At 40.3% G+C, this 11,975-nt stretch overlaps 2 protein-coding genes across 2 annotated transcripts; one reads left to right on the top strand and one right to left on the bottom strand.

Moving 5' to 3' along the window:
• The first annotated feature begins 545 nt into the window (after positions 1-545).
• Positions 546-8,492, top strand: chrm2b (cholinergic receptor, muscarinic 2b). Its single transcript, XM_036568292.1, has 3 exons — positions 546-718; positions 5,137-5,975; positions 6,731-8,492. The coding sequence occupies exons 2-3, from the start codon at positions 5,177-5,179 to the stop codon at positions 7,300-7,302; spliced, it is 1,371 nt and encodes a 456-aa protein (XP_036424185.1). The 5' UTR covers positions 546-718; positions 5,137-5,176; the 3' UTR covers positions 7,303-8,492.
• A 401-nt stretch (positions 8,493-8,893) lies between these two features.
• Positions 8,894-11,467, bottom strand: fbxl14a (F-box and leucine-rich repeat protein 14a). The gene has a single exon (XM_036568295.1). The coding sequence runs from the start codon at positions 10,600-10,602 to the stop codon at positions 9,400-9,402; it is 1,203 nt and encodes a 400-aa protein (XP_036424188.1). The 5' UTR covers positions 10,603-11,467; the 3' UTR covers positions 8,894-9,399.
• Between the last annotated feature and the right edge of the window lie 508 nt (positions 11,468-11,975).

The raw sequence follows: 11,975 nt of genomic DNA, 5'->3' as shown, positions 1-11,975 counted from the left end.
TTTTAATACCCAATAAAGTAGAGGCACATGCAGGGTGTTCTAAGGCGTATTAGTACCCAAAGAATATGTTTTTTCACCTTTTATCACTATTTTACTGAAAAAAAGAGAAAATACTATGAAAAAATATAAAACTAAGAAGACACTGCTGGTTTGGGATGGTAAGTAAAATGGCTACATTTGTGTTGTAGACATGGTGACCCCTGGTTCCCATCACCACCACTGTAAAGAAATCAGCTTAAGCTTCTCTACGAAATGAGCCATCTCATATCAAACCACCCTGAATGCTCCTGTTTACATCTCAACGCTTGAATTATACAGAAAGCTTGCAAAAAACGGTGGAATTCCCCTTTTCGAAGACGAAGATATGTATCAAACCACAGAACTCAGCAAATGGATATATTCATGCACGCTGTCTTTCCTTTTTCAGTCCTGAGCAGACCGTGTTTACGACGTTTAGACGTGTTGAATTTACTGCTCCGTGTTCTTGAGAAGTCGAAGAGAGAAAAAACAGTGAAGTTATGACTCTCTTCATCTGTGTGTCGACGCCCTCTGAGCAGAGGGGGCTTCACTCTCTCCATCGTTACTCACCGAGGGCGCTTCATTCACTGCTAACGCCACACACGTCGAGCTACCGCTCAGACCACAGCGCCGGACACACATTCACTGACCTCATTTAGACTGAAATAGAGGGATGACAGATGACAAGGAGGGAGAAAAGGTAGGAGAAAGCCTTGTATCTGCTGCCACTGTCAGGGTGGGTAAACAGAAGAGGGCTAGCTGTCGTTTAGGCTGTGAAGTAGGTAACTTCACTCAGGCCAAACTGCAGTCAGCTTCTTGTTGGAACTTTCCCGTTCCACCTTAAATGGTGCAGCAGTTCCATTTTGGAGCCTCAGACTTGAGGCGCCAGAATGGAACTGCTGCACCATTTAAGGTGGAACGGGCAAGTTCCAACAAGAAGCTGGTCAACAAGAAGCCATGCTTTCGTCAACGGCTTCCTTAAATGAAATATATCAGATATAATCATTAAAGAGACAGTTTTGCGAATGTGTTAGAGGTATAAACTAACTACAACCTTACATTTGTCACATCCATCATCTATTTTCTAGCTTTATTTTAGCTGCTTTACTTAAATACATAGAAGAGTGCAGGCAGTGTGGTTAATACTATCTTTTCTATTAAGTATAATCCAAATATAAACTTATATTAATGTGTGTATATATATAATCTATTGTATGTCATTATCTATTTTGAATCGCAAAAAGGGTCTTATTTACTATAAAAAAAGGTTCTATGTCTTGTAACTATGACCCTTTTTGGTAAAAAAAGAGGAACCATTCATTTTAAAGGTTCTTCACAAAACCATATACAGCAGGTTTCCATCCTAGATAAGAACCATTTAACCTTGCAAAGAACAAATTAAGCATTCAAATAGCTCTTTGTCATGGTTCCATATATGACCATCGCCTTTACAAAATCTCCAGTGTTGAATCGACTCCTAATGTTAATGTAAGTCTGAGGAATTTGCTTTGCATCCTTCTAAACAAACTCATCATATACAGTCGTATGCAAAAGTTTGGGCGCTCATGGTTAGATTACATATTTTGTTGATTGTCTAAGATAGTGTAAGTACACGTCATCTACTTCTGCACATTTTTATGCACAGTTCCTGTTTATTTGCATACAGTTTAACATATTTGAAAAAAAAACAAAAAAAAAACATAAAATGTGGCCTGTGCAAAAGTTATGGCAGTTTATATTTTATGTTTTACTTTTTCTCCAATATTTTAATCTCAAATAAATAGATATCGCACACTGTTTTCTTTGTAGAGGATATATTAACTTATATATTAACTTTTTCACTGCGAAAATCAACCAAGCTTAGTTTCCATGGCTTAGTTACTATGGCTTTAAGTGAGTAATTACTGTTATCATGGATTTATTAAAGTGGTTACACTGTTACTATGGTTTTTAATTAAGTAACTGGTACTATTAACAGAGCTGGTTTATTACTATTGCTATTATTGAAACTATGTATTAAGGCACACATGCACATTAGAGAACAAATTTTATAACCAGTTCTCATATTGCAGTTCTTTGCCACATCAACGAGATATTTCTCACATAACCGGTCAGAACATGTTGCATAACTGAAAAGATGGGAGTGTGCACAAAAACAGTTTTATACCTGATTTGAACTCATGATTTGAACGGATCCTTATGGCGGTACTTGTAACAGTATTAGCCTATACAGTGAGTAAATGTTCACTTAACGTTTTTCAGTAAGTGTCTAACTTAAAACGAACGTTTTTGTTTCCATTAACTGACATTAACTTCTTACTGGGAACAACTACAAAGCCTGTTCATGGCTGTAGGTAAGGGGGATAAATTACATTAGTAAATGTTGAAACATGGAGCTGTGTTATCACTCTCACTTTAAAATGGCAGCCAGACACTAAGTGCTCCAGCGAGATGACAGACCTAATTCACATAGCAATGTCATTTCACAGTAGCTCACCATAATATTATGAGCGCTGTCTCTATCTCAACGGGCCTGGAATTTCACTATTTACCTTTTGGAGATTTAGATACCAAACACAGACAAGCATGAACCGTGGCATCTGCAAAGATGTGGAACTGATTTCTTCCTGCCGACATTCAAACCTCTGACTTTGGTAATGCATGCTGGACATTGTAGCCACACACACACACACACACACAGGTTTGTCTTTATGCAGTGTCAGGACATGGAGTCATACATGGCACATATGTATTATATAACAGTACTGTGCAAAAGGCAGTGACCAACCTTCATTTATTTCATTTCCAGACAAAATGGTCATTGAGTTCAAGTTACTTGTTTTCAGAAGATATTTTTGGAGTTTGCATAATGAAGGGGAAAGTCGGGGGAAACAGGAATTTATAAATCTCGACGGATTACAATTTATAGATTAAATGGGACTTGTAAAAAACAGCAAGATCATCTTTGAGAGAGAGGAGAAATCAAGCTAGACTCTTGTTTCAGATTGGGAAAAATCCAAAGGTGTTTCTGTTGATCCTTCCACTGTGAGAAGACAACTCAACACTATCAGTCTGAAAGGATGTGTGGCTGTCAAGAAGGCATTACTGAGGAAAGGAAGAGCTCAATATCACTGAAAGTGTTTGGGATTACTTGGATGGTGGGAAGCAGAAAATGCAGCCAGCTTCTAAGCCTGAACTTTGGAGGTGTTGAAAAAGCAGATTTATTTAAAAAACTGAAAATAGGTCTCCTAAGTAGAATGGAAGCTGTAATAAAGGCAAAGCATGAACACAGTAAATACTGAACAAATTGATATTTAGTTGTTGAGGCTGTGTAGTATTTTGTTATATATGTTTTTTTGTTTTTTTTTCTGCTTGTTTTCAAATGTTTACTTATCTTTATTTAAAGGTTTTGATGGGAAATGAAATAAACAAAGGTGGATTTCTGACTTTTGCACAGTATTGCATATGTAAGTATGTACACTGTTAGAAATAAAGGTACTGTTCAGGTACATTTATCGTTCATCAAGGTACAAACAGTGGTTTAAGGTCCAACTATGCACCTTAAATAAGTTTTTCCAGGTGAAAAGTACGTATTTGTGCCTTTTCATTACCGAATGTTTTAAAATAGAACAACAAAATAAAAGCCTGGAGACGAGACGAGGTGTGTGGAGTCAGTACAACTTAGAAAATATAATTTCAGTGGATTATGGTGCAGTTATGTTCTCTGACTAAAGGTGCTGAGATGTACCCTTGAGGGGACCACCCCAGTGACACAAAGGGTACTGCCCTAGTGACAGTTTCGTACCTTTTTTTCTAAGACTGTATATGTAATACTAATATTTTTCATATGTACTTTATGTATCGCTGCTGTCAGAACAAAACCTTATATCTCCAAAATGATCATTTTGCATACTTGTAATGTAAGTCAATCGAAGTCAGTCAAACCAGATTTTTTCCAAGTCATTTTAGGCTGTTTCTTTTGCTCCATTCATCATGAAATTTACACACAACGTGAAGAGTAACAGGCATTTTCAAATTACGTCAAATGCTGAAAATGGCTAAAATGGAGATACAAGATTTTACAGATTTTATTCCGATAACACTGATATGTAACTACCAATATGTAATAAGAATCTTTTAAGCCTAAAAACAAAACCAGCCCTAATCCTAACCTCAATAACTAAAAATTGGTTTTGCTTTTCATTTTTAAACAATGAAACATGCATCTTTTGTAAAAAGTCAGAACTAGTTTAGCTCTGTTTGTCTTTCTTTGTCCTGAAGATATATGAAAACAAACACACACACACACACACACACACACCAACACACATGAATCAGACTAGTGTTCTTTACGCTGTCAAGTATAGACTCCAGAGTATGATGGTGAGCAGACTGCTCTACGGTGCTATCTGCAGAACACGCTATTGCACCCCATTAACCTGTGAGTATAAAGCCATAAAAAACATTGATAAACTCTGTTTTGATTAACCTGACACAGTATAAAAGCAGAGCACAAACATGTTTGATCAGTCATTTTCTTGACAAAAGGTCTATACTGAATAAATAAAAGGAAAGTCAATATATTAGTCAAATGAAGTCTGAACGTATATCCTTTATATTACTGTATAGAAAACTGGGGTAATTTATCAGTGCATCTGAAGCTAATATCTCTATTATTTCTATGAACATAGCGTGTTTATAAATGATTGCAGTATATGAAATATACAGTGCTGTTTGTACACCTTTGACATTTCCTTTGTGTTCCCTTGCATCCCACGCAGACACACACCTGGTCCCTCTTAACTTGATATCAATCTGGCGCCATGCTGTGCAAAATGGAATTAAGTGTAGTGTCACCCTGTCTTTGTTTGAAAAGAATGTTTGGCAAACAGACTCTCTCTTGCTTAATAACAGGAGCGGCAGGCTGTGTGTATGTGGAGGGGGGTTGTTCGAAGGGCTGAACATTAATTTTTAATCAGGACAACTCATCAGTGTTTTGTGGAAATTCTGTGTCAGAGCGAAACTTGCAATCGGAGGAAACAATCTCTGTGTTTATGAACACTGAATCTGTACAGTGTGAGAATAACTGTGATGTTTTCTTTGTATTCTGTATTTAAGGTCATGATGTGGAGATCTTGACTGCTCGAAACCAGAAAAGATGGACATATTGAACACAAGCATTGCTGCCAATGAGACCAGCCGTTTTACTCCAGCCGAGAAGGTGCTCATCATTCTAGGACTGAGCTCTTTGAGTCTAATCACAATTATCGGCAACGTTCTTGTCATTGTCTCCATCAAGGTCAATAAGAACCTCCAGACGGTCAATAACTACTTCCTCTTCAGTCTAGCATGTGCTGACCTTATCATTGGCGTGTTCTCCATGAACCTTTACACAGCCTACAATGTGATTGGCCACTGGCCTTTAGGGCCTGTTGTCTGTGACCTGTGGCTGGCTCTCGATTATGTGGCCAGCAACGCCTCTGTGATGAACCTCCTCATCATCAGCTTTGACCGCTACTTCTGTGTGACCAAGCCACTCACCTATCCAGTTCAGAGGACTACCAAAATGGCAGGTTTGATGATCGCGGCGGCTTGGATCTTGTCCTTTGTTCTGTGGGCTCCTGCAATCCTCTTCTGGCAGTTCATTGCGGGTGAGCGCACTGTGAAGGAGGATGAATGCTACATTCAGTTCTTCTCCAATGCAGTGGTCACCTTCGGCACCGCCATCGCTGCCTTCTACCTGCCCGTGGTCATCATGAGTGTGCTGTACTGGCAGATCTCCAAAGCCAGCCGCAGCCGCGTCAGGAGGAGAGAGAGTCGGAAGGCATCTGGCGCTGGTCAGGAGAATAGGATTCAGTCTATGTCAGTCCCAGAGGGGAACGAGGGAAGAACACAAAGCCAGAGAGTAGAGGACATGGTGAGCCGAGGACAGCGAAGTGGTTCTGATGCTACTACAGGTAAAGAGTTTACCAAAAGATTCATAACTTTTAAACAACTTTAAACTGATTACGCACCCAAATTGAAACCCTTTTCCTCTTATCCCAAATGTACTATGACATGATTGGTTGCTGATGTTTGCTTCTGATTTTGACTGGGGCTACAAGGCTAATGTAGCTAACAAGTAATGGAAGCTTATAGCCACAAATTTAGCATCAAGAAAACTGCATATTGCATACAATTGTGTTTCAAGTTGTTAAATAATCTCAAATAGACTTGCTTATGTGGTTTCTGACAGTGTACGACGCTGTTATCCATAAAAAAGACCAAAAGACAGCTGTTGCTGCAACTGTTTTATCTATGCAATGTACTTTGTCCATTTTTGCATATGGCATACAGTGTCAGTAGCCACATAGGCAGTCCTATTTAAGATTGCTTAACATATCAATGCAGTTTGAGACAACCGTTGATGATTTATGCAGTTTGCACAATGCTAATTGATAGGGTATACATGTTAGCCTTGTAGCTCCAGTGCAAAACTAAAGAAACAGACTTCAAACACCAAACATGTCTTGGCTAATCAACTACATCTGAGCCAAATTGTGTACATTGCTTCAAGATAAAAGGTGTATCATTTGTACAGGACATTTCTAAGGCTGTGATGCTTCTGAGGAACATATTCAAAGCTCACTGGATATTTTCAGTCTCCCAAAATAATCTGACATATGGCAACAATGTAGACATTATGCTTTAAACATCGACACTTCTTCCCCAGGTGAGGACAGAGAGAGTGAAAATGACTCCACATCTGGCAGCGTTTTGGCCTCATCCAATCAGAGAGATGAGGAGGTGGTTTCCGTAGAAACTAACGGTGTCATCAAGAGCACTCCACGTAAAACCTCATCCCATGTGAAAGCAAGATGGGCCAAACTAACTTGCTTTGGAACTTCAACCAGAAAGAGCGGAGATGATAGCTATGAACCTGCCAATGCGAATGAGAAGACCAACCATAGCAAGGAAAGGCAGAGTCTGGTGGCCCTGATCCTCATGCCTCCACATAAGAAGAAGAGGAAGTGTGCATCCTCCAGAGAGAGGAAGGTGACAAGGACCATCATGGCCATCCTGGTGGCTTTTGTGGCCACATGGACTCCATATAATGTGATGGTGTTGATCCACACCTTCTGCTCTACCTGCATCCCCAGCTCCATGTGGGTCATGGGCTATTGGCTCTGCTACATCAACAGCACGGTTAACCCCGCCTGCTATGCTCTGTGCAATGTAACCTTCAAGAACACCTTCAAACAGCTGTTGATGTGCAGGTACAAAAACATTCGCACAGCCAGATAAAACAATGACAAGGGCTTTCATGGTCAAAGCCTGCATGCATTTTGTATTAAAATGGACAATGGAAAGTTCTGGGTCCGTATTCCTAAAATGTCTGAGAGTAAGAGTGCTGTTCCTGGGTCAGTTCTTCTTTTCAGGTAACAATAATGAAAAGAGTGTGCATTCACAATTTTTAGAGAGGAACATGTCTCGTTCAAATTGGAAATGTAAATCAGGTGCAACAGAGAAGAGAAAACATGAATAACAGCCCACAGTGGGGGCCGTGAAATACAAGCACAGATGTTATATGTGAGCTCATTCAGCTTATCAGTTCTGTAGTGGTTGTGTGGATGGGACACTAAATAAAGCTGGCTGTTACCAAAACATGCGCAGCCTGCTATTCAGCAGAGATAATTAACTATTTAAGACCTGACCTGACTGAATGTGATGGGTTTCATTTGAAAACGTCTTCCATCCAAAAGAAATTAGTCCAAATGTGGCTGATCACTTGGACCAGCGAGATCATTTGCACAAAGTCTGTTACTATACTAGTGGTTTTTAAACAGTCACACACTCAATGAATATATTATGAATACAGACCCTTGATCTAATGCATCCAATGTAGCACTACACTCAGGTCAATATCCTGTGATAATGAAGAATGTAATGCTTTGCTCCATATATTCAGGATGTGTTCTTTAGGCTACCTGGGAAAATAGAACATTTTAACAGGCAGATCATTGGATTTCATCCAAATTGTTAATTTGTGGTAGACTGGACATGGAATATGTTTAGAGATCTTCTGTTGCCTTCTAAGAATTCTCTGAAGCTTAAAGATATGAACTTGAGATAATATTTTCAGAAATCTGCTCTTTTTCTACTTATCGTCTAAAACCCTTTAAGCATTTAAACCTGGCTTTAAAACATATGCCAGTTTAGATCTTGTTAATAGTTATGTTAATTGGTGTAACCCAAAAACCCATTTTAAAGAAGATTCAGAAGTAGTCAAGGATGCAAAGTGCGTGTTTATATCTGAAAATGTAGATTTAATTTTTTGATAGCTTACTACAGCAGATAGCTGAAGGAAAGAAATCTGACCACACTGCAGGTTGTTAAATTAATCTAAAGGCTAAGCATACATGAGATGCAGCTTGTCTGTCTGATCAAGGTAGTTCAGATACAACTCTCAACTTTTTAAATAAGCCAGCTGTTAAAGTACTGAACTACTGGAGCTTAGGAGGCACCACTGTTTTCCCTCTTGATAAGTGAGCATTTATACTTATGCTGACCCAGAGCTTGCAGATGTTTACATTTTTGCCTTTTTTCCCCACTACCTTACATTTACATGAGGCTAATGTGACACTTTGGAAGGTTAACATATCAAGTATAATGTGGAATTTTATAGCAATAACAACATTAAGCTTATCTGTTTTCATGTATTCTTATTCAGAGAATACTTGTATAAGAACTGTAAAAGTTAGACTACATCAGAGTGGATAAAAGTCAGTATTTAGCTTGATATTAATAATTTGACTGTTTGCAATAAAGCCCAAAAAAATGTACCCACAAACATCTGAGCATCACTGCTAAATGCACAAGACACAAAAATAACAACTGATTTCAAAAACAATTTTAATCATTCAGCATAGGAAAATAAACAGACGTTATCTTACAAATGAACTGATCATATACATATTATATATTTTTTTTTTACAAAGTTTTAAATTGCATATGTTCATCTTACTAAGGAGGAACTATACAAACTTATGACAGTTTTTTTTTTCCCCGAAATCTTGATGAATACAATCTATTTTTATCTTAAGAGCAATTATGGAGAATGAGGCTAATACTTTAAGGCATTGACAAAACGTTCTTGTCAGTACAGTCATTTCAGATAATGGAATATAAGGTCCTTAAGAGGGCCTAAAAACATTTGACTAACCACTTACTAATGAAAAAGCATTTAAGAAATATATACTTTAAACAATATAAAGATGTTCAGTGTTCTTATTGCATGCCACTCAACTAAAAGTTCCTTCACATTTCTATAAAAACAAAAGACAAGGTGGCAGTATTGGATGAGGTAGTAGTATAAACGAAGGTGTGATGCCTGACCAGGTATCATCTAACTCTTTCACCCTCAGTCATCTGCCACAGACCCAGGTTCAACACTTTAAGGCATGGGAGCTGCGTTATCCGCTCTAGTCCCCTTTTAGTGATTTTGGTGCACCCGTACAGATCGATCCCAGTCAGCTGAGTCAAGTGATCAGCAATGAGCTCAAGTCCCTTGTCTGTAATGCGCACACACTGTCCAATGTTCAGGGTTTTAAGTTCATGCATCTGGCGTACCATTCTGTTGATTCCATCGTCACTGATGTGACATGAGCACAGGGAGAGGGACTTGAGCTGGTAAAGCCCTTGGGCAATGTAGGCCAGACTCTGGTCTCCCACTTTGTCGCAGAACGACACGTCCAACCCGAACAACCTGAGAGAGCCCATGGAAAGGTGCATGATACCAGTGTCGCTGATATTGTCACATGAGCGCAGGTTCAGGGTCCACAGCTGCGTCATGTGCGACAGATGGATCATGCCAGCGTCCGAAATCCCACCGCAGAAGCTGAGGTTCAGGACTTTCAGCTTGCTCAAACCCTTGGAGATGTGCTTGAGAGACAAGTCGGTCAGTTTCTGACAGTCCTGCAGGGTGAGATGCTCCAAGCTGAGGCAGCCCTCAGCTGCACTGCGGGTCATGCCGGCCAGGTGCCCAATGCCCACATCAGACACATGTCTGCAGCTGCGAAGGTTCAGGCTTTTCAGCCTGTGCAAGCCCCACGCAATGAGGAGCAACCCTGTGTTGGTGATATTGCTGCAGCCACCAAGTTCCAGAAACTCCAGATTCTTGAGATACTGTGCTATTCTGCCAAGGCTGGAGTCCGTGATCTGCTTACAAAGGCTCAGGTTGAGAATCCGCAGGCAAGGTATGTCCTGCACAAACGCGTGGCCGAGGCCATTGTCTGTTAAATTGTAGCATCCACTCAAATTAAGGCTCTCGATGTTTGGCATCCCCTGAATGACATAGCTCAGGCTGCGCCTAAGACTGAGTATTTGCACTTTTTTGATTCCTCGGGTCTGAAGACTGGGGAATAAAGACGGGTTGGCTCGTCGTAGGTGAAGTTTTGCTTCCACTCCCCTCCAGACAGATTTGTGGTAGGACGCGTCTCTCCAGGCTACGCAGACCTGTGCAACTCTGCCTTTGCCTTTAACGTCTAAGTAGCTAAAAATCATCGCTAAAATCTCTGGGAAAAGGTTTGAAACATGCGTCTCCATTTCAGCTGTTGGGCTAACTCGCGGTCCGCTCCGCCTCACTAAATAAATTAGCCAACCGGCTAACTGAACTTACTTTGCTGCTTCAGAATAACGTCAGCGCACATTAACAATGTCTCTCGAAATACTCGGTCTTCGCAGGTGAGGTTTCTCGGCACAGAAAGCACGAAGAACACCCATAAAAGCGAGTTTACCTTCACTGAAAACTTGGCGCTGCGTCGGATATCTGCGTTGTATAGAGTTAGCTATGCTAGCTCGCTAACTGGCGTTGGCTAACAAACAACGCTACTCAGGCGAAGGGCGAGAAGTCCGGGCGCTTTTCTACCACCGTGTCTCGGAGAAAGTCCAAACTGTGAAGCATCTTCAGTCAAATAACGCCGCCTTCGTACTTGATTCAAACTTCCACGAAGAAATTCGCCACTCTTTTTACCAGAAAAGAGAGCAGCTGCTTTCGAGAGAGAGACGGGCTGAAAACGGTCGCTACCCGGCCATTGTAACTATGAGGGCTCGTTTCCGGTGGCCTTTGTCTGCTTCTGTTCAAATCTTGCTGCGAGGCTCGGAAATATCACTAAAGTATTTTTATCACTTCAAAAACAGGTTATAGAAAGCTTTCAGTGTTCTCAGGTTTGCTGCTAAAACACAAATTATATAATATTCAGTAACTGAAGCTTGAACTGGTTTATTTTAGCAAACATTACTTCGCAGCCCCCCCGCCCACACTGAACATTGGACCAACCGACGGGTGCTTACGTCACTAGCGTAGAAAACGGCTTGTGTCTGATGAGGCCGAAACTGGCTTCCTATTTGCCAGCTTCTGGTTCGAATTTACCGTTCCACCTTAAATGGTGCAGCATTTATAGTTCGAATTTTCCCGTTCCACCTTAAATGGTGCAGCAGTTCTTATAGTTCTAATTTTCCCGTTCCACCTTAAATGGTGCAGCAGATCTTCTTGTTTGAATTTTCCCGTTTCACCTTAAATAGTGCAGCAGTTCTTCTTTTTTGAATTTTTCAGTTCCACCTTAAATGGTGCTGCAGTTCTTATAGTTCACTTTTTCCCTTTCCACCTTAAATGATGTCGCAGTTCCAATCTGCCGCCGGTAATTACATTCTGAATTCAGAATGGAACTGCTGCACCATTTAAGGTGGAACGGAAAAATTCAAATAGGAAGCCAACTTCAGCCACGTTCCTCTCTGATGCAGGAACTAGTGGGAGTTAGTAAGGGCGTCTTGTCCGACTCTGACTCTGTACTGCACTGGTTTTTCTCTCTATACTGATTTTTAAATCACAGACCGTAACGATTAATTTAGATTTATTCGCCAAGACAACGTAAACTTAGTGGATTTTTTTTAGAGATTTATGCTTAAGCTTTGCTTTC

Source organism: Colossoma macropomum, unplaced genomic scaffold, assembly GCF_904425465.1.
Source record: "Colossoma macropomum unplaced genomic scaffold, Colossoma_macropomum, whole genome shotgun sequence".
NCBI classification, from domain to species: Eukaryota; Metazoa; Chordata; class Actinopteri; order Characiformes; family Serrasalmidae; genus Colossoma; species Colossoma macropomum.
Note: the sequence above shows the minus strand (reverse complement) of the source record. Positions and strands in the feature narration are given on the sequence as shown.